At 43.3% G+C, this 23,385-nt stretch overlaps 2 protein-coding genes across 2 annotated transcripts in view; both read left to right on the top strand.

Annotated features, from left to right (window-relative positions):
* LOC110485298 (NLR family CARD domain-containing protein 3-like) overlaps positions 1-12,381 on the top strand; it is a 33,000-nt gene extending 20,619 nt beyond the window's left edge. Inside the window, exons 7-10 of the mRNA XM_036939642.1 lie at positions 1,116-1,289; positions 8,190-8,363; positions 11,150-11,196; positions 11,604-12,381. Of these exons, the coding sequence (XP_036795537.1) occupies positions 1,116-1,289; positions 8,190-8,363; positions 11,150-11,196; positions 11,604-12,151 (943 nt within the window). The 3' untranslated portion in view covers positions 12,152-12,381. The remainder of the gene's footprint in view (positions 1-1,115; positions 1,290-8,189; positions 8,364-11,149; positions 11,197-11,603) is intronic.
* Positions 12,382-20,946: 8,565 nt separating this feature from the next.
* The window catches only part of LOC118937841 (NLR family CARD domain-containing protein 3-like), a 67,342-nt gene continuing 64,903 nt past the window's right edge, over positions 20,947-23,385 (top strand). Inside the window, exon 1 of the mRNA XM_036939577.1 lies at positions 20,947-21,026. Within this exon, the coding sequence (XP_036795472.1) occupies positions 20,947-21,026 (80 nt within the window). The remainder of the gene's footprint in view (positions 21,027-23,385) is intronic.

Genomic DNA, 23,385 nt, shown 5'->3' with positions numbered 1-23,385 from the left:
TCTGTCCATAGCCGCTAGAGTCTCCCGTCTGTCTAGAGCCGCTAGACTGTCCCGTCTTTCCAGAGCCGCTAGAGTCTCCTGTCTGTCCTGAGCCGCTAGAGTCTCCCATCTGTCCTGAGCCGCTAGAGTCTCCCGTCTGTCCTGAGCCGCTAGAGTCTCCCGTCTGTCCTGAGCCGTCAGAGCCGCCAGTCTGTCTTGAGCCGTCAGAGCCCCAGGAGCTGCCAGAGCCGTCAGTCAGCCAGGAGCTGCCAGAGCCGTCAGTCAGCCAGGAGCTGCCAGAGCCGTCAGCCAGCCAGAACCTGCCAGAGCCGTCAGCCAGCCAGGACCTGCCAGAGCCGTCAGCCAGCCAGGAGCTGCCAGAGCCGTCAGCCAGCCAGGAGCTGCCAGAGCCGTCAGCCAGCCAGGGGCTGCCAGAGCTGCCAACCAGCCAGGGGCTGCCAGAGCCGCCAGCCAGCCAGGGGCTGCCAGAGTGGCCAGCCAGCCAGGAGCTGCCAGAGCCGTCAGCCAGTCCTGAGCTACCCCTCAGTCCGGAGCTGCCCCTCAGTCCGGAGCTGCCCCTCAGTCCGGAGCTGCCCCTCAGTCCGGAGCTGCCCCTCAGTCCGGAGCTGCCCCTCAGTCAGGAGCTGGGGGGTACTGTCACGCCCTGACAATAGTTTGCTTTGTATGTTTATATGTTTTGTTTGTTCAGGGTGTGATCTGAGTGGGCATTCTATGTTGTATGTCTAGTTTGTCTGTTTCTGTGTTTGGCCTGATATGGTTCTCAATCAGAGGCAGGTGTTAGTCGTTGTCTCTGATTGGGAACCATATTTAGGTAGCCTGTTTTGTCATTGTGGGTGATTGGGGGCTTATGTCAGCACATTTGGTATATAGCTTCACGGTCATTGTTCATTTATTGTTTTGTTCAATTTACTTTGTGTTTTTGTCATCCATTAAAATGATGCATTCACACCACGCTGCGCTTTGGTCCGTTTCTTACGACGATCGTGACAAGGAGACGGTAGATGAATCTATATGTTGCGTGGGAGAATTAACCAAATGCATCTGCCATTGTTCTTCTACACTACTGGTGTTAAATTAACAGTGTCTTTGTGAAGTCATGATGATATCTTTGTCAGGTTGTCAGGCTGTGGAGTCACAGAGGAAGGCTGTGCTTCTCTGGTCTCAGCTCTGAAGTCAAAACTCTCACACCTGAGAGAGCTGGATCTGAGTAAGAATGACCTGAAGGATTCAGGAGTGAAACTTCTCTCTGCTGGACTTGGGAATCCCAACTGTAAACTGGAGACTCTGAGGTCAGTATTCCTGTAGTTGGTCAACAAGTGATAACTGTTCACCAGATCCACATGCTTTTACCAGGCACATAGTCCACATCATATGTGTTTGTACAGTGAAGGGAACATTTCAAATTTGGCTCTATGCTTTTTAGATTTGAGATCAAATGTTTCATATTAAGCGACACTACAGAAAATCACCTTTTATTTGAGGTTAATGGTGAGAGGTTAATATGTCTTGTTGTAGCCTCTGTAACTATCTCACTCATTATTATTATTAATGATTAATTCATGCTTTTTCTTCATCATGGTAGTCACAGGCTTGATGTATTCATTGTTGGCAAGGAATATGGAACCAAATACTAAACTTTTAACTACTTTGATACGCAATAAGTGAATTGGTCAGAATTACTTATGACTTCTTCAAATAGGGGGACTAGACACATGAAGTGCTTTTATTTTTCTAAACGTGAAACAGATATATATGAAAATACCCTCAAATAAAAGGTGACATTATAGACTGTCACATCATATGAAACATTTGATCTCAAATCCAAAATTATGGAGTATAGATCCACATTTTAAATGTTTGCTTCACTGTCGAAATATATATGGTGTGGACTGTATGCTCAATACAATCTAAATCTGATACCTCACTGTCTGTCTTTTGACTGATACTGCTTTTTAAAATGTTCTTGTCAGTCTACTCAAATATTTGTCCTATACATTTGTCTCTCTACAAGCAATATTATGATAATTTCTAATAATGATACACTCATTTATTTATGAATAGATATGGGAGTTTTCAGGACACTGATATATCTGAATATGTTGAAAAAAATATTATGCCACTATTTTCACCACTAAAGAATAGCAGTGTGGTTTTAATATAATTTTACTATTTTCAGGCTGTCAGGCTGTCTAATCACAGAGGAAGGCTGTGCTTCTCTGGTCTCAGCTCTGAAGTCAAACCCCTCACACCTGAGAGAGCTGGATCTGAGTAACAATAACCTGAACGATTCAGGAGTGAAGCTGCTCTCTGCTGGACTGGGGAATCCCCACTGTAAACTGGAGACTCTGAGGTCAGTATTCCTGTAGTTGGTCAAGAACTGGTAAATGTTCACCAGATCCACATGTGTTTACCAGACACACATAGTCCACACCATATGTGTTCGGACAGTGAAGCTTACAGTTTTCAAATGTATTCTATACTCCAGCAATTTAGATTTGAGAAAACAGTTTAATATTAGGTGACAGTACAGAATGTCACCTTTTATTTGAGGTTAATGGTGAGAGGTTAGAATGTTTTGTTGTAGCCTCTGTAACTCTCTCACTCGTTATTATTAATGATTCATTCAGATGATTTACCAGGAACACATAGTCCACATCATATGTGTTTACCAGGAACACATAGTCCACATCATATCAAAGTCGATCTAAGATGGCATAGCAGTTCAGACGTCTTTTTGTCCTCGTCCTGTCGTGTCTTTTTTTTCACATACATTTTTAATTTTCCATAAACTCATCTTCAGAACACTCTCCTGCAATCTGCTTCACCAATTTATATTTATATAAAAAAGTATTATTTACCTCAGATCCGTAATCCTCCAAGAGGCTAGCCAGAAAACTAGCCAGAAGCTAGCCGGGAGCTAGCCAGAAGCTGGTCCAGAAGCTAATCAGAAGCTGGTTCAGAAGCTAGTTCAGAAGTTAGTTAGCTTCTTTACTGGCTAATCGTTAGTACTCAGCTAACCACGGTTTGTGGTCATCGGCTGTCCTTTGGCTCGAGAATCTATCGCCAGTTTTGTACGGCGCGGTGCAGCGCAGCGCGGCTCGGAACATACCGGACCAATTTTTCTCTCCATGTCCTTGGATTTCGGCCGCTGGCTCTGGACATTCATACCTGGATCTCACAGCTAGCTAGCTGCTATCCGTGTGACTATCGGCTTTCGTCGATTCCGGAGCTAACATCAATTGTTCCGGAGCTAGCCAGCTGAAGAGTTCCATCAATCACTACTGGGCTGCAGTCACCTATCCGGACCCGTTTTGCTGCCTACGCGGAGCCCCACCGGGCCTTCACAGCTGGACTGCCGACGTTGTCTACCCGAGGGAGTTGTCCGGCTGGCTCCTCCGGCGCGACGTTGCCTGGGCGCCCATCTGCGGCTGTCTTATCGGCTGCTATCTGAATAGACAATTGGACAATTTTATTTTATTTTTATTTATTTATTTTTCTTCTTGGGCCTCTATAACTATATCTATTGTTTTTATTTTTGTTGTTGTTGTGTGATTTGGATTAATCCCCTCTACCACACGGAAACCCACTAATCTACTGACGGAACGCAAGAGGTGGCTAATAACAGACCTCCATCCTATGCTAGCTTGCTACCGATTTAGCTGTCTAAATCGCTGTGACCCCCAACCAACCTCTCCACTCACTGGACCCTTTTTATCACTCGACTAAGCATGCCTCTCCTTAATGTCAATATACCTTGTCCATTGCTGTTCTGGTTAGTGTTTATTGGCTTATTTCACTGTAGAGCCTCTAGTCCTGCTCATTATACCTTATCCAACTTATTAGTTCCACCACCCACACATGCAATGACATCTCCTGGTTTCAATGATGTTTCTAGAGACAATATCTCTCTCTTCATCACTCAATACCTAGGTTTACCTCCACTGTATTCACATCCTACCTTACCTTTGTCTGTACATTATACCTTGATGCTATTTTATCGCCCCCAGAAACCTCCTTTTACTCTCCGTTCCAGACGTTCTAGACGACCAATTCTTATTGCTTTTAGCCGCACCCTTATTCTACTCCTACTCTGTTCCTGTGGCGATGTAGAGGTGAATCCAGGCCCTGCAGTGCCTAGCTCCACTCCTATTCCTCAGGTGCTCTCTTTTGACGACTTCTGTAACCGTAATAGCCTTGGTTTCATGCATGTTAACATTAGAAGCCTCCTCCCTAAGTTTGTTCTATTCACTGCTTTAGCACACTCTGCCAACCCGGATGTTCTAGCTGTGTCTGAATCCTGGCTTAGGAAGACCACCAGAAATTCAGAAATTTTAATTCCAAACTACAACATTTTCAGACAAGATATAACTGCCAAAGGGGGCGGTGTTGCAATCTACTGCAAAGATAGCCTGCAGAGTTCTGTCCTACTATCCAGGTCTGTACCCAAACAATTTGAACTTCTACTTTTAAAAATCCACCTCTCTAAAAACAAGTCTCTCACCGTTGCCGCCTGCTATAGACCACCCTCTGCCCCCAGCTGTGCTCTGGACACCATATGTGAACTGATTGCCCCCCATCTATCTTCAGAGCTTGTGCTGCTAGGCGACCTAAACTGGAACATGCTTAACACCCCAGCCATCCTACAATCTAAACTTGATGCCCTCAACCTCACACAAATGATCAATGAACCTACCAGGTACCTCCCCAAAGCCTTAAACACGGGCACCCTCATAGATATCATCCTAACCAACTTGCTCTCTAAATACACCTCTGCTGTTTTCAACCAAGATCTCAGCGATCACTGCCTCATTGCCTGCATCCGTAATGGGTCAGCGGTCAAACGACCTCCACTCATCACTGTAAAACGCTCCCTGAAACATTTCAGCGAGCAGGCCTTTCTAATCGACCTGGCCGGGGTATCCTGGAAGGATATTGATCTCATCCTGTCAGTAGAGGATGCCTGGATATTTTTAAAAAATGCCTTCCTAACCATCTTAAATAAACATGCCCCATTCAAGAAATTTAGAACCAGGAACAGATATAGCCCTTGGTTCTCCCCAGACCTGACTGCCCTTAACCAACACAAAAACATCCTATGGCGTTCTGCATTAGCATCGAACAGCCCCCGTGATATGCAGCTGTTCAGGGAAGCTAGAAACCATTATACACAGGCAGTTAGAAAAGCCAAGGCTAGCTTTTTCAAGCTGAAATTTGCTTCCTGTAACACTAACTCAAAAAAGTTCTGGGACACTGTAAAGTCCATGGAGAATAAGAACACCTCCTCCCAGCTGCCCACTGCACTGAAGATGGGAAACACTGTCACCACTGATAAATCCACCATAATTGAGAATTTCAATAAGCATTTTTCTACGGCTGGCCATGCTTTCCACCTGGCTACCCCTACCCCGGTCAACAGCACTGCACCCCCCACAGCAACTCGCCCAAGCCTTCCCCATTTCTCCTTCTCCCAAATCCGTTCAGCTGATGTTCTGAATGAGCTGCAAAATCTGGACCCCTACAAATCAGCCGGGCTAGACAATCTGGACCCTTTCTTTCTAAAATTATCTGCCGAAATTGTTGCCACCCCTATTACTAGCCTGTTCAACCTCTCTTTCGTGTCGTCTGAGATTCCCAAAGATTGGAAAGCAGCTGCGGTCATCCCCCTCTTCAAAGGGGGGACACTCTTGACCCAAACTGCTACAGACCTACATCTATCCTACCCCATGCCTTTCTAAGGTCTTCAAAAGCCAAGTCAACAAACAGATTACCGACCATTTCGAATCTCACCATACCTTCTCTGCTATGCAATCTGGTTTCAGAGCTGGTCATGGGTGCACCTCAGCCACGCTCAAGGTCCTAAATGATATCTTAACCGCCATCGATAATAAACATTACTGTGCAGCCATATTCATTGATCTGGCCAAGGCTTTCGACTCTGTCAATCACCACATCCTCATCGGCAGACTCGACAGCCTTGGTTTCTCAAATGATTGCCTCGCCTGGTTCACCAACTACTTCTCTGATAGAGTTCAGTGTGTCAAATCGGAGGGTCTGCTGTCCGGACCTCTGGCAGTCTCAATGGGGGTGCCACAGGGTTCAATTATTGGACCAACTCTCTTCTCTGTATACATCAATGAGGTCGCTCTTGCTGCTGGTGAGTCTCTGATCCACCTCTACGCAGACGACACCATTCTGTATACTTCTGGCCCTTCGTTGGACACTGTGTTAACAACCCTCCAGGCAAGCTTCAATGCCATACAACTCTCCTTCCGTGGCCTCCAATTGCTCTTAAATACAAGTAAAACTAAATGCACGCTCTTCAACCGATCGCTACCTGCACCTACCCGCCTGTCCAACATCACTACTCTGGACGGCTCTGACTTAGAATACGTGGACAACTACAAATACTTAGGTGTCTGGTTAGACTGTAAACTCTCCTTCCAGACCCATATCAAACATCTCCAATCCAAAGTTAAATCTAGAATTGGCTTCCTATTTTGCAACAAAGCATCCTTCACTCATGCTGCCAAACATACCCTTGTAAAACTGACCATCCTACCAATCCTCGACTTTGGCAATGTCATTTACAAAATAGCCTCCAATACCCTACTCAACAAATTGGATGCAGTCTATCACAGTGCAATCAGTTTTGTCACCAAAGCCCCATATACTACCCACCATTGCGACCTGTACGCTCTCGTTGGCTGGCCCTCGATTCATACTCTTCGCCAAACCCACTGGCTCCATGTCATCTACAAGACCCTGCTAGGTAAAGTCCCCCCTTATCTCAGCTCGCTGGTCACCATAGCATCTCCCACCTGTAGCACACGCTCCAGCAGGTATATCTCTCTAGTCACCCCCAAAACCAATTATTTCTTTGGCCGCCTCTCCTTCCAGTTCTCTGCTGCCAATGACTGGAACGAACTACAAAAATCTCTGAAACTAGAAACACTTATCTCCCTCACTAGCTTTAAGCACCAACTGTCAGAGCAGCTCACAGATTACTGCACCTGTACATAGCCCACCTATAATTTAGCCCAAACAACTACCTCTTTCCCTACTGTATTTAATTAATGTATTTATTTTGCTCCTTTGCACCCCATTATTTTTATTTCTACTTTGCACTTTGCACATTCTTCCATTGCAAATCTACCATTCCAGTGTTTTACTTGCTATATTGTATTTACTTTGCCACCATGGCCTTTTTTTGCCTTTACCTCCCTCATCTCACCTCATTTGCTCACATCGTATTTAGACTTGTTTCTACTGTATTATTGACTGTATGTTTGTTTGACTCCATGTGTAACTCTGTGTCATTGTATGTGTCGAACTGCTTTGCTTTATCTTGGCCAGGTCGCAATTGTAAATGAGAACTTGTTCTCAACTAGCCTACCTGGTTAAATAAAGGTGAAATAAAAAAATATGTGTTTACCAGGTACACATAGTCCACATCATATATGTTTACCAGACACACATAGTCCACATCATATGTGTTTACCAGGCACACATAGTCCACATCATATGTGTTTACCAGACACACATAGTCCACATCATATGTGTTTACCAGACACACATAGTCCACATCATATGTGTTTACCAGACACATAGTCCACATCATATGTGTTTACCAGACACATAGTCCACATCATATGTGTTTACCAGGCACATAGTCCACATCATATGTGTTTACCAGACACATAGTCCACATCATATGTGTTTACCAGGCGCATAGTCCACATCATATGTGTTTACCAGGCACATAGTCCACATCATATGTGTTTACCAGGCACATAGTCCACATCATATGTGTTTACCAGACACACATAGTCCACATCATATGTGTTTACCAGACACACATAGTCCACATCATATGTGTTTACCAGACACATAGTCCACATCATATGTGTTTACCAGACACATAGTCCACATCACATGTGTTTGGCGCCAAGCTCCAACAATTTAGATTTGAGATACAAAGTGTCATATTATACTACAGAATGTCACCTTTTATTTGAAACTTCTTATGGTCTAGTTTCCTGAATTTCCGCCTGACTGACGTGCCCAAAGTAAACTGCTTGTTACTCAGGCCCAGAAGCCAGGATATGCATATAATTGGTAGCATTGGATAGAAAACACTTTCACCACCAAAGAATAGCAGTGTGGTTTTGAAATGATTTGACTCTTTACAGGCTGTCATGGTGTCTAGTCACAGAGGAAGGCTGTGCTTCCCTGGTCTCAGCTCTGAAGTCAAACCCTTTACACCTGAGAGAGCTGGACCTGAGGTACAATCACCCAGGAGACTCAGGAGTCAGACTGCTCTCTGCTGGACTGGAGGATCCACACTGCAGACTGGAGAAACTCAGGTATGTAGAGGGTTTTCATCAATGTTCATATCAGACATGTGTGTGTCCAGTGTGTGTCCACTGTGTGTGTGTGTGTGTCCAGTTTGTATGTGTGTGTGTGTCCAGTGTGAATGTCGTGTGTGTGTGTGTGTGTGTGTGTGTGTGTGTGTGTGTGTGTGTGTGTGTGTGTGTGTGTGTGTGTGTGTGTGTGTGTGCAGTGTGTCTAGTGTGTGTGGCCCTGTGTATGTCTGTGTCGAATGTGTGTGTGTCTGTTTCCTGAGTGTGTGTGTCCAGTGTGTGTGTGTCTCATGTGTGTTTGTGTCTCATGTGTGTTTGTGTCCAGTGTGTGTTTGTCCAGTGTGTGTGTGTGAGTAGCCAGTGTTTGTGTGTGTCCATTGTGTTTTGGTGTCCAGCGTGTGTGTCCAGTGTATGTGTGTATGTGTGTATCTGTGTGTGTCCAGTTTGTGTGTGTGTCCATCGTGTATACAGTGTTTGCGTGTGTGTCCCCAGTGCTTGTTTGTGTGTCCATTGTGTGTGTGTGTGTGTCCAGTGTGTGTGTTTGTGTGTAGAGTGTGAGTGTCCATTGTTAGTATCCAGTGTGAGTGTGTGTGTGTGTGTGTTTGTTCCCAGTTTATGTGTGTGTGTGTGTGTCCAGTTTGTGTGTCTGTGTGTGTGTTTGTGTCCACTGTGTCTGTGTCCAATGTCTGTGTGTCCAGTATGTGTGTGTGACCAGTGTGTGTGTGTGTGTCCAGTATGTGTGTGTGACCAGTTTGTCCAGTGTGTGACCAGTGTGTGTGTGTCCAGTATTTGTGTGTGACCAGTGTGTGTGTGTGTGTCCAGTATGTGTGTGTGTGTCCAGTATGTGTGTGTGTGTCCAGTATGTGTGTGTGTGACCAGTGTGTGTGTGTGTGTGTGTACAGTATTTGTGAGTGACCAGTGTGTGTGTGTCCAGGATGTGTGTGTGTGTGTCCAGTATTTGTGTGTGACCAGTGTGTGTGTGTGTGACCAGTGTGTGTGTGTGACCAGTGTGTGTGTGTGTGACCAGTGTGTTTCCAGTATATGTGTGTGACCAGTATGTGTGTGTGTGTCCAGTATTTGTGAGTGACCAGTGTGTGTGTGTGTGTGTATGTGTGTCCAGTTTGTGTGTGTGTGTGTGTGTCTGTCCAGCGTGTGTGTGAGTGTAAAGTGTGTGTTGGTGTCCAGCGTGTGAGTGTGTTCCCAGTTTGTGTGTGGGAGTGTCCAGTGTGTGAATGTCCAGTGTGAGTGTCTAGTTTGTGTGTTTCCAGTGTGTGTCTAGTGTGTGTGTGTGTGTGTGTATGAGTGTCCAGTTCGTATGTGTGAGTGTCCAGTCTGTGTGTGTGAGTGTAAAGTGTGTGTAGGTGTACAGCGTGTCTGTGTGTCCATTTTGTGTGTGTCTTTGTGTCCAGAGTGTGTCACTACATTGTCTGTGTCCAGTGTATTTGTATCCAGTGTGTGTGTGTGTGTGTCTATGTATATCCAGTGTGTGTGTGTGTCACTGTGTGTGTCTGTGTCCAGTGTGTGTGTGTGTCTTTGTGTATATCCAGTGTGTGTGTCGCTGTGTGTGTCTATGTCCAGTGTGTGTGTGTCTGTGTCCAGTGTGTGTGTGTCTGTGTCCAGTGTGTGTCCAGTCTGTCCAGTGTATGTGTGTGTGTGTGTGTCCAGTGTGTGTGTGTCCGAGTCGTGTTTCCATTGTATTTGTGTGTCCAACCTGTGTTTGTGTGTGAGTGTAAAGTTTGTGTTGTTGTCCAGCGTGTGTGTCCAGTTTGTGTGTGGGAGTGTCCAGCGGGTGTGTGTGTCCAATGTGTGTCACTGTGTGTTTGTGTCCAGTGTGTGTGTGTCACTGTGTGTGTCTGTGTCCAGTTTGTGTGGATATCTGTCCAGTGTGTGTGTGTGTGTGTCCAGTGTGTGTGAACAGTGTCTGTGTGTGTGTCCAGTGCGTGTTTTAGTGTCCAGTGTGTTTGTGTGTGAACAGTATTTGTGTGTGTCCATTGTGTGTGTGTCCAGTGAGTGTTTAGTGTCCAGTGTGTGTTTCCAGTTTGAGTGTCCAGTGTTTGTGTGTCCAGTGTTTGTGTCCAGTGTGTGTGTGTCCAGTGTGTGTGTGTGTGTGTAATTGTCCAGTGTGTGTGTGTGTCACTGTGTGTGTCTGTGTTCAGTGTGTGTGTGTCTTTGTATGTATGCGTGTCCAGTGTATGTGTGTCTGTGTCGAGTGTGTGTGTGTCTTTGTATGTGTGTTTGTCCAGTGTGTGTGTGTGTGTGTGTGTGTGTCCAGTTTGTGTATGTCCATTGCTTGTGTTTGTGTGTCCTGTGTGTGTGTGTCCAATGTTTGTGTGTGTGTCCAGTGTGTGTGTGTGTGTGTGTGTGAGTGTCCAGTTTGTGTGTGTGTGTGTGTGTGTGTGTGTGTGTGTGTGTAATTATCCCGTGTGTATGTGTGTGTCCAGTGTGTATGTGTGTCCATTGTGTGTGTGTGTCTTTGTATGTGTGTGTGTCCAGTGTGTGTGTTGCTGTGTGTGTGTGTGTCCTGTGTGTGTGTGTGTGCAGTGTGTCTGTGACTGTATCCAGTGTGTGTGTGTCGAGCGTGTGTGGTTGTGTGTGTCCTGTGTCTGTATCCAGTGTGTGTCCAGTGTGTGTGGAGCGTGTGTGGTTGTGTGTGTGTCCAGTGTGTGTGGAGCGTGTGTGGTTGTGTGTGTGTCCAGTGTGTGTGGAGCGTGTGCGGTTGTGTGTGTGTCCAGTGTGTGTGCTCTTGTGTATCTCTCAATGACTGTCTGTTCTCCTGCTTACCGCTACAGTGTGGAACATGGTGGAGAGTACACAATGAAACCTGGACTTAGAAAATGTGAGTGTTGACGGCTGTGAAGAATATGACTAAGAATAAGTCTTAATTCAAGTTAAGTCAAAGTCAAAGACCACCATCATTACTTACTTGGTCAGATTAAATATAAGCTGTGGTTCTACAGAAGCAGAAATCAGGGACACCAAAGTTTAGAAAGTGTTGCTTTGACAATGTGTGTGTTTGTGTATGTGTGAGGCGTGGTCGTGATACATTAGAAATGTGTGTGTGTTCAGAATAAGCGTGTTTTATATTACCTTACAGTATAACATATGATCATTCAACAAGTCTCAAGTTACCTTCTCCTGTTGATACCTAGACACATCTACATTAAATGAATTAGTGAAAAGTGAGTTAACATTCTAATGTGAATGATGATGATTTCTAATATTGTGTCTGGTTTCATCCATCAGATGCCTGTGATCTCACACTGGACCCAAACACAGTAAACAGACTCCTCTCTCTGTCTGAGGAGAACAGAAAGGTGACACGTAGGACAGAGGAGCAGCCGTATCCTGATCACCCAGATAGATTTGAGAACTGCAGACAGGTGCTGTGTAGAGAGGGTCTGATTGGGCGCTGTTACTGGGAGGTAGAGAGGAGTGGGAGTGGGGCTGTTATAGGAGTGACATATAAAGGAATCAGCAGGAGAGGAGAGTGTGAGGACAGTCTGATTGGATCCAATGACAAGTCCTGGAGTCTTGACTGCTCTGACAACAGTTACACTGCCTGGCACAACAATAATTACACTATCATAGACGTCCCCTCCAGCTCCAACAGAGTAGGAGTGTATCTGGACTGGCCAGCCGGCACTCTGTCCTTCTACAGAGTCTCCTCTGACACACTGGACCACCTGATCACATTCTACACCACATTCACTGAGCCCCTCTATCCAGGGTTTAGGGTTTGTTATTGCTCTTCAGCATCACTGTGTCAAACACAACATGATATTTCACTCTAATCATGTGTTTTATGTTTGATCTCATTATGACATTTAAATATATGGAGTAACACACACCAGTTTGGACCAGTTTATTCCTGTAAACAATAACCATGGTAACTCTGTGTCTGTCTCTTTCCATGATCCTGCACCCTGTGTGAACAGTTCAGATTCCCCACACACAGAAACTGGACACTAAAACACACTGGACACACACTCACTGGACACCCACACGCACTGGACACCAGCACACACACACTGGACGCAATTTGAATGCACAGAGAAACCATGATGATCCCATTGTCGTGCCATTCTTTTGCCACCATTTACCTCATGTTTCAGCATGATACGGCCCGATGTGGCAAGGATCTGTACACAATTCCTGGAAGATGGGAAAAAAACTGTTCTTCCATGGCCTGACAACTCACCGGACATGTCACCCACTGAGCATGTTTGGGATGCTCTGGATGGACGTGTACGACAGCGTGTTCCAGGTCCTGACAATATCCAGCAACTTTGCTCAGCCATTTAAGAGGAGTGGGACAACATTCCACAGGCCACAATCAACAGCCTGATCAACTCTATGCGAAGGAGATGTGTCGCACTGAATGAGGCAAATTGTACTGACTGGTTTTCTGATCCAAGCTCCTACTTTTTTATTAGGGTATCTGTGACCAACAGATGCATTTCTGTATTCCCAGTCATGTAAAATCCACAGATTAGGGCCTAATGAATTGATTTCAATTGACTGATTTTCTTATGAACTGTAACTCAGTAAAAAGTTTAAATTGTTGCCTGTTGTGTTTATATTTTTGTTCAGTATAATAAAAAAGACCCGTTCTAAATGTTTAATGTTTGATATGATGGTAGTAACACTAAGTCATTCCATCTTTTCACTAAATGGTAGTAACACTAAGTCATTCCATCCTTTCACTAAATGGTAGTAACAATAAGTCATTCCATCCTTCCACTAAATGATAGTAACACTAAGTCATTCCATCCTTTCACTAAATGTTAGTAACACTAAGTCATTCCATCCTTTTGCTAAAGCTCTAAAATAAGTTTTTATTAATGAGATATCTCACTGTCCATGTCTGCTTTTAGCTCCCACCTCTACTTCACTGTGTTATAATGGACCTTATGCTTGTTATGTCACCTCTGTAACCAGGTATCAAACATAATGACCTTTCTGACTCTATCCCATAGCCCTACTTTCTAGAACTGAACATTTCAATTCCTCTATGAGTTTTGTTTCGTGTCCATTTACTTATGTATGTATTTGTTGTATATTGGGGTTGTGCTGCAGAGCATCATGGGGGTTTGTATGTGTTGAGATGATCATGTTCCAGATAAATGGTTGAACTGATTCCTGTCTCCTGTCTCATCATTATTGAATTGTTATACAGACGTGGTTATGACGAGTACATTTGAATCTAAAGGAACTATTCTATCTGGAAGAAGTTGTTTTTTACAACTGGTTAAAATTGTAATTTTCTGTCCTACAAGTTAGGTGAATGTTAGCACAGTGTATTGCTAGCAGAGGCAAGGGCATAGTGGAGCTAGCTAAGAAAGAGAGAGTTAACCTCGTCGGACGGCAGAAAAGGACTCAAGACGGACGTCAGAGCGGGAAAACAACGTGATTAAAACATAAAGAGTGAGTAAAGGAAAGGATGTTTATTCAACTGTGAAGATGAACTTTGGGGAAAAAATGCTCAAGGTGCGATTCTAGAAGGAAACGTCAGTGAGTGAATTGAATGAAGATCACGTGACTGAGGAAAATATTGCCGTGGTTGAGGACAATATTGTGAGTGACAATCAAGAGCTTATTGAGAAATGAAAAATGGTTGTAATTGTTGGAACCATTAGACAGTTTGATGAAAGTATTGAGCAGAGGAGCTCATATACAGAACGGTTTGAATATTTTGTTCTTGTAAATGACATTGATCAGGACAACATTGTTCCTACATGTTTTAGTGTAATGGGGCCAAAGACGTAATTTACTAGACAGCCTGCTACAGCCAGACAGATCAGGTAATAAGACGTATGGGGATGTTGTGGAGATACTTAAAGGACATTTTTCACCAGAACCACTAGTTAATGCTGAAAGGTTCAGGTTACACAGGAGACATCAGGAAGAGGGAGAATCAGTACCAATGTTTGCTGTTGCATTACAGAAACTATCAGAACACTGAGTTGAATGGTGTTCTAAATGACATCATAAGAGACAGACTAGAATGTGGGCTACGGAGTGAAGACACAAGAGACTGTTGACTGAAAGTCATCTGACCTTGGTGAAGGACATTGAAATCAGTGTGTCCATGGAACTAGCTGCTAAAGAGGCTCACCAGTTGAGTTCATCAGGAACTTAGTGGGTTCATCTAACAATCCTAATCACCAGCTGATGCATTTTAATCTCATACACAGGGTTCACCTTCCACCTAGATAACATAATTTAATTAAAATCATAACCTCTCCTCTGTGTGATCTATGTAATCATGGTGCTTTGGGCTCCTTTAATCATGTTTGAGTTTGAGTTTATTTATTCTTGCTCACAGATAAAACTGAAGAAATGCAGAATTTACACAACTAATAATTGAAAAACACAAATTTAAAATCCAGAACACTGACAATATGAACGATCATGTTCAAGTACCTGAAATGGCAAATCATATCCATAAGCATGGAAAACTGGCACTACACATTATAGCACAACTAAAGAATAATGTGTGTGTAGATTGTGTGTGTTCGAGTGTAAGAGAGTGCACGTTTAACTATACTTGTGGGGACCAACTGGGGACATTTAGCTGATACCCACAAGGAAAAAGGTCATTTCTAGGGGGTTTGAGGTTTGATTTAGAGGTAGGGGTTAAATGTTAGGGTTAGGTTTTGACATGGTCTGCCTTACAGGGATAATTATTTTGTCCCCAGTTTGTCAAGATGTCCCCACACGGGATGTGTGCAAACAGTTCAATGTCCCCATAAGGTCAGCACAACAATTCAATGTCCCCATAAGGTCAGCACAACAGTTCAATGTCCCCATAAGGTCAGCACAACAGTTCAATGTCCCCATAAGGTCAGCACAACAGTTCAATGTCCCCATAAGGTCAGCACAACAGTTCAATGTCCCCATAAGGTCAGCACAACAGTTCAATGTCCCCATAAGGTCAGCACAACAGTTCAATGTCCCCATAAGGTCAGCACAACAGTTCAATGTCCCCATAAGGTCAGCACAACAGTTCAATGACCCCATAAGGTCAGGACAACAGTTCAATGTCCCCATAAGGTCAGCACAACAGTTCAATGTCCCCATAAGGTCAGCACAACAGTTCAATGTCCCCATAAGGTCAGCACAACAGTTCAATGTCCCCATAAGGTCAGCACAACAGTTCAATGTCCCCATAAGGTCAGGACAACAGTTCAATGTCCCCATAAGGTCAGGACAACAGTTCAATGTCCCCATAAGGTCAGCACAACAGTTCAATGTCCCCATAAGGTCAGCACAACAGTTCAATGTCCCCATAAGGTCAGCACAACAGTTCAATGTCCCCATAAGGTCAGCACAACAGTTCAATGTCCCCATAAGGTCAGCACAACAGTTCAATGTCCCCATAAGGTCAGCACAACAGTTCAATGTCCCCATAAGGTCAGGACAACAGTTCAATGTCCCCATAAGGTCAGGACAACAGTTCAATGTCCCCATAAGGTCAGCACAACAGTTCAATGTCCCCATAAGGTCAGCACAACAGTTCAATGTCCCCATAAGGTCAGTGTTCTGCCCTTGAGTTGCGTTCCCATGCAAAACTAGACAGATAGCTAACAACTAAGTCTTCAATAAAACTCCCAAGACTTTTCTTGAATGAATATTTTGAAAACGTTTATGTTGTGAAACTGCAAAATACAGAAAATAATATACTTTCAATTCACACCGACAGTAGCTGTACATTATACATTTGAAGTTGCATAAATACAAAGCACGCGCTAAGGTACCATGCATCTGGCATGATGCCAAACCATATAGCTAATTGTTACTCATATGGTAATTGGCTCCTTTCATTACTCTAATAGTGTACAACCATTTATGTAGAATTACAAAGCATATTACACTAGGAACAGTAACAAAACTACAGTATTGTATATTTTACAATTCGTTTGCATGACGCACGAGCAAAGTAATACAGCTAACGACATACATGAAAGGCATTGCAATTTGTGAGTAAATGCAACCAACATTGATATGTAAGCAACTCTATCAATAACAAGATTATTATCATAATCAAGCTTCTGTTGAGACAGAGATAAAAGGTAAGACGATGATTGTAATGTGTATTCATAAAGGTGATGATAGTGTTGTGTGTATTCATATAGTTGATGATATTGTTATGTGTATTCATGTGGTTGATGATATTATATTTTTGTTGGACAGTGTAATAATAGGCCTAATCTCATTAAAATGTATTTGATGTAAATTAGATGCGGGGGTTGAATTCGTTCAGTGCCCACCTGTGTTCCCCAGGGTGATCTCCTACTGATCACCCTGGGGAACACAGGTGGCCTATAGGCTTGTCTTCTCAAAACAGGCTAAAAAGACAACAAGCAACAAACAATCATGTTCTCTTTCTAATCTACTGTTAACTCTTTTCAGTCAGGAAGGTATTTTTTGTGAAAGAGAAACAATTAAATATTGTGGAAAGACTAACAGCAACTTACACTTCCTCAAAACAGGTTGTGTGTATTCATTAGTGTCCACCGTAGCAAAACATTTGGCAACGGAAACCGTTTGTGTCACGTTGTACAGAGTTTAGAGCAAACCGTTGATGCAACATTGCACAACTATTGGCTGTGGAGTAAACTAGTGAATACAACCCAGGTAGTAGTCTATAACTCGGTTGTTGATGCCTAGTTGATGCTGAAACCTGAACATAGCTTGAGGGGTATACTATTATGCAAGCTAGTGTGTTTGCCTTTCACTCCACCAACCCGGGTTCACTTGCTACATTGGTGTCAGAAGTGGTATGGCGGCTGTGAGGCCATCAGAATGACTGGACATGTGAGGGGCCAGAGTAGTTGAAGCATGGGGATGTGCCTTCTTGTTCAGAGGGAGCAGTGTGAGCCGTGTTACAATTCCCACCAAGTGGGCGGCTGCACCAGTGGGCGTCAAAAGTTACGTGATTTTCTCATATGAAAGTGAAAGTAAGTGTTTAGCCTACTTAGTTACAAAATGGCTGTTAAAACTGTGGCGCACATTTCTCTTCAACATTAAAAGTCAGATAAATATGTTGTTTTGAAGGAAAGATGGGCATACTGGTAGTTCTGGACTACATGTACATTTAGAAAGTGGGTCGTTGAGGCTTGTTTCCCAAAACACCATGCAGACAGAACATTTAGAAAGTGGGTCGTTGAGGCTTGTTTCCCAAAACACCGTGCAGACAGAACATTTAGAAAGTGGGTCGTTGAGGCTTGTTTCCCAAAACACCATGAAGACAGAACATTTAGAAAGTGAGTCGTTGAGGCTTGTTTCCCAAAACACCATGCAGACAGATCATTTAGAAAGTGGGTCGTTGAGGCTTGTTTCCCAAAACACCATGCAGACAGAACATTTAGAAAGTGGGTCGTTGAGGCTTGTTTCCCAAAACACCATGCAGACAGATCATTTAGAAAGTGGGTCGTTGAGGCTTGTTTCCCAAAACACCATGCAGACAGAACATTTAGAAAGTGGGTCGTTGAGGCTTGTTTCCCAAAACACCAAGCAGACAGAACATTTAGAAAGTGAGTCGTTGAGGCTTGTTTCCCAAAACACCATGCAGACAGAACATTTAGAAAGTGAGTCGTTGAGGCTTGTGTCGATACTGATAGGATGTAAGAAAGCCAACGCTGCTCTCTCATCAGTTATCAATGATAAATGCTCACTAACAGGGATGTAAACAAATATGTGCATATAATGTGAGACAAATAATATTTTTAGCGTATGGAAAATTTCTGGGATCTTTTATTTTAGCTCATGAAACATGGGACCAACACTTTACATGTTGAGTTTATATTTTTGTTCAGTGTCGATATTTCACCTTCATAGTAGGTGGACAGATAGCTCAGGGCGCAGAGCCACATGGCAGAGGAAGCTCTCCTGAAATCATAGCACACTTGTATTCAATCTTGAGACGGCATATTTAGAATGGTTTTCCTTTTTCTCAAACAGTGATTGTAATTGAATGGCTCTTGTAGTTATTGGTAATTATCAAATTATGGATCTTAATACTTCTTATGGCTGGAACGGGATCGATATGACAACAGCCAGTGAAAGTGCAGGGCGCCAAATTCAAACAACAGAAATCTCAGAATTAAAATTCCTCAAACATACAAGTATTTTACACCATTTTAAAGATAAACTCGTTGTTAATCCTACCACAGTGTCCGATTTCAAAAAGGCTTTACGACGAAAGCACACCAAACGATTATGTTAGGTCAGTACCTAGTCACAGAAAAACACAGCCATTTTTCCAGCCAAAGAGAGGAGTCACAAAAAGCAGAAATAGAGATAAAATGAATCACTAACCTTTGATGATCTTCATTAGATGACACTCATAGGACTTCATGTTACACAATACATGTATGTTTTGTTCGATAAAGTTTAAAGTCTCAGTTTACATTGTCACGTTATGTTCAGTAGTTCCATTCCAAACATTCAGTGATTTTGCAGAGAGCCACATCAATTTACAGAAATACTCATCATAAACATTGATAAAAGATACAAGTGTCATACATGGAATTATAGATACACTTCTGCTTAATGCAACGGCTGTGTCAGATTTTTTAAAAACGTTACGGAAAAAGCACCACATGCTATAATCTGAGTACAGCGCTCAGAGACCAAAACAAGCCAAACTGATAACCGCCATGTTGTGGAGTCAACAGAAGTCAGAAATAGCATTAGAAATATTCACTTACCTTTGATGATCTACATCAGAATGCACTCCCAGGAATCCTAGTTCCACAATAAATGTTTGTTAATTTCGATAAAGTCCATAATTTATGTCCAAATACCTCCTTGTTGTTCGTGCCTTGAGTTCACAAATCCAAATTCATGACGCGATATCACTTGGTCCAGCTGAAAAGTCAAAAAGTTCCATTACCATACATAGAAACATGTCAAACGATGTATAGAATCAATCTTTAGGATGTTTTTAACATAAATCTTCAATAATGTTCCAACCGGAGAATTTCTTTGTCTTTAGAAATCAAGAGGAATGCACCTACCCCTCACGGGAGCGTGCTTGACCAGCTCATGGCAGACCCCTGACTCAAGGTTCAGCTCTTATTCTCTCCCCATTCACAGTAGAAGCCTCAAACAAGGTTCTACAGACTGTTGACATCTAGTGGCCTTAGGAAGTGCAATATGAACCCATAGACACACATATTCGATAGGCAATGACTTGAAAACCTACAAACCTCATATTTCCACCTTCCTGGTTGGATTTTTTTCTCAGATATTTGCATGCCATATGAGTTCTGTTATACTCACAGACATCATTCAAACAGTTTTATAAACTTCAGAGTGTACTACTAATATGCATATCTTAGCTTCTGGGCCTGAGCAGCAGGCAGTTTACCCTGGGCACCTTATTCATCCTAGCTACTCAATACTGCCACCCAGCCATAAAAAGTTAATTGTTTTGTTAATACTTAAAAGTGAGTTGAAAAAGTTTAATTCAAACGTGAAGCAAAGTTGACAAGCAGTTACCACATGATAAATTATATACAAAGCTTGGTTTGATCCCTCAGTCCGTGGATCCCACTGTTGCTTCCAAAACATCAGCCTCCGCCGGACACTACTTACAGTCTTAGTCTAGATATTATTCTCCATTTCTTCTGCTGGACACTATTTACAGTTTTAGTCTAGATATTCTCCTCCATTTCCTCTGCTGGACACTACTTACAGTCTTATTCTAGATATTCTTCTCCATTTCCTCTGCTGGACACTACTTACAGTCTTAGTCTAGATATTCTTCTCCATTTCCTCTGCTGGACACTACTTACAGTCTTAGTCTAGATATTCTTCTCCATTTCCTCTGCTGGACACTACTGGACACACCCAGGAGTGTCTTTGAGAAACCTTCCTAAAACCCCACCTGTTTCTTCTAGGTTGTTGTTGGTGACTCTTTGATTTATTTATTGTTGGGGAATGTAGCAATATTCATATGATCGCATTAAATCACCTGACTGTTTGGATGTTTCTGTTTGTAAATATTTTTAGAATTTTATGAATGAAAGAGAATAATTTACAATCAAGAATTTCTTGTCACTGTGTTAACCTCAACCAACATTCTCTGTTTAGGGGTCAGAGCTCTAAAATGAGTCTCTCTGGAGAGAGAGAGGAAGGGGGCCTTGCCTCTGAAATGGGTCTCTCTGGGGAGAGAGAGGAGGGGGGCCCTGCCTCTGAAATGGGTCTCTCTGGGGAGAGAGAGGAAGGGGGCCTTGCCTCTGAAATGGGTCTCTCTGGGGAGAGAGAGGAGGGGGGCCCTGCTGAAATGGGTCTCTCTGGGGAGAGAGAGGAGGGGGGCCCTGCTGAAATGGGTCTCTCTGGGGAGAGAGAGGAGGGGGGCCCTGCTGAAATGGGTCTCTCTGGGGAGAGAGAGGAGGGGGGCCCTGCTGAAATGGGTCTCTCTGGGGAGAGAGAGGAGGGGGGCCCTGCTGAAATGAGTCTCTCTGGGGAGAGAGAGGAGGGGGGCCCTGCTGAAATGAGTCTCTCTGGGGAGAGAGAGGAGGGGGGCCCTGCTGAAATGAGTCTCTCTGGGGAGAGAGAGGAGGGGGGCCCTGCTGAAATGAGTCTCTCTGGGGAGAGAGAGGAGGGGGGCCCTGCTGAAATGAGTCTCTCTGGGGAACATGACACCAAAGCTAAGAGGTGAGATGAACATTTTCTTTAAGCATTTATGAAGGCTTTATTTTCCAAAACGATACATCGCATAATTATTATTATTTTTTTTAAATTTCATCAGAAATGATTGTTTATGGGTGGGTAGCTTCAATATTACCTGTCTCAGTGTGTATAAAACATTTTCATCAGGGCAAATTCATTCTGGCATTTTAAAATGGACATTACGAACTTTAGAATACTTTTTAAACCTTAAATAAATTTGAAAGTTCGAATTTCCTGCCGTGCAGGAAAATTCCTGCAAATACAGGATGATCAAATTAAGATACACCAACCGTACACTAACTCTCTTGGTCTGGTTTCCGATAGCGATGGAATTTAGGCTTACGAGGAGTGTTTTAAAGAAGCATCTTCCCTACAACGGCCGAAGACATAACATGCAGTTTCCTAAAACACCACGCAGAGAGAACTGTTGCTAAGTGCATCTTGGAGCATGTGTCGATACTGATAGGATGGAAAGAAAGGGCTCTCAGATCAGTTTCTCCATTCAAATCTTTCCTTAACATTTATAATTAGCTGATTTTTTTTCATCTTAGTGATACAACCCCAAAGTGGAATAGTTTACCTATTTACCTGGTTGGCTTGTTGTTGTGAAATATTTGTCTCCAGGCACATTCAAGTTGCGAGAACCATAAGACGGAAGAATGTATTCTGACAGGCAGACTGGAAGCACGTCATTTGAACGGTGCTCTCGGCATATCAAATAGCTGAATTTTTATTTAGGCTTGTCAGTGAAAAGCATCTAAAAAAGGCCTATATTTCAGGATAGTCTACAATCACTGGTAAACACAAAAGAGAGGAGACATAGAAACAAGTAACCTGTCTTTAGGTCATCAAAATCCTCAACTCGCAATAGGCTATTGAGTGAACAGTAATATCTTATTCGGCACTATATAGCAGAGAGCATCAGCCCCAGTGAGTGCTGTCTTTATCATCACTATATAGCAGAGAACATCAGCCCCAGTGAGTGCTGTCTTTATCATCACTATATAGCAGAGAGCATCAGCCCCAGTGAGTGCTGTCTTTATCATCACTATATAGCAGAGAACATCAGCCCCAGTGAGTGCTGTCTTTATAATCACTATATGGCAGAGAACATCAGCCCCAGTGAGTGCTGTCTTTATCATCACTATATAGCAGAGAACATCAGCCCCAGTGAGTGCTGTCTTTATCATCACTATATAGCAGAGAACATCAGCCCCAGTGAGTGCTGTCTTTATCATCACTATATAGCAGAGAACATCAGCCCCAGTGAGTGCTGTCTTTATCATCACTATATAGCAGAGAACATCAGCCCCAGTGAGTGCTGTCTTTATAATCACTATATAGCACAGAACATCAGCCCCAGTGAGTGCTGTCTTTATCATCACTATATAGCAGAGAACATCAGCCCTAGTGAGTGCTGTCTTTATCATCACTATATAGCAGAGAACATCAGCCCCAGTGAGTGCTGTCTTTATCATCACTATATAGCAGAGAACATCAGCCCCAGTGAGTGCTGTCTTTATAATCACTATATAGCAGAGAACATCAGCCCCAGTGAGTGCTGTCTTTATCATCACTATATAGCAGAGAGCATCAGCCCCAGTGAGTGCTGTCTTTATCATCACTATATAGCAGAGAACATCAGCCCCAGTGAGTGCTGTCTTTATCATCACTATATAGCAGAGAACATCAGCCCCAGTGAGTGCTGTCTTTATCATCACTATATAGCAGAGAACATCAGCCCCAGTGAGTGCTGTCTTTATAATCACTATATAGCAGAGAACATCAGCCCCAGTGAGTGTTGTCTTTATAATCACTATATAGCAGAGAACATCAGCCCCAGTGAGTGCTGTCTTTATAATCACTATATGGCAGAGAACATCAGCCCCAGTGAGTGCTGTCTTTATAATCACTATATAGCAGAGAACATCAGCCCCAGTGAGTGCTGTCTTTATCATCACTATATAGCAGAGAACATCAGCCCCAGTGAGTGCTGTCTTTATAATCACTATATAGCAGAGAACATCAGCCCCAGTGAGTGTTGTCTTTATCATCACTATATAGCAGAGAACATCAGCCCCAGTGAGTGCTGTCTTTATCATCACTATATAGCAGAGAACATCAGCCCCAGTGAGTGCTGTCTTTATAATCACTATATAGCAGAGAACATCAGCCCCAGTGAGTGCTGTCTTTATCATCACTATATAGCAGAGAACATCAGCCCCAGTGAGTGCTGTCTTTATAATCACTATATAGCAGAGAACATCAGCCCCAGTGAGTGTTGTCTTTATAATCACTATATAGCAGAGAACATCAGCCCCAGTGAGTGCTGTCTTTATCATCA

This window comes from Oncorhynchus mykiss, chromosome 12, assembly GCF_013265735.2.
Source record: "Oncorhynchus mykiss isolate Arlee chromosome 12, USDA_OmykA_1.1, whole genome shotgun sequence".
NCBI lineage: Eukaryota > Metazoa > Chordata > Actinopteri > Salmoniformes > Salmonidae > Oncorhynchus > Oncorhynchus mykiss.
The sequence above is the reverse complement of the archived record's forward strand: the minus strand, read 5'-3'. Positions and strand labels throughout refer to the sequence as shown.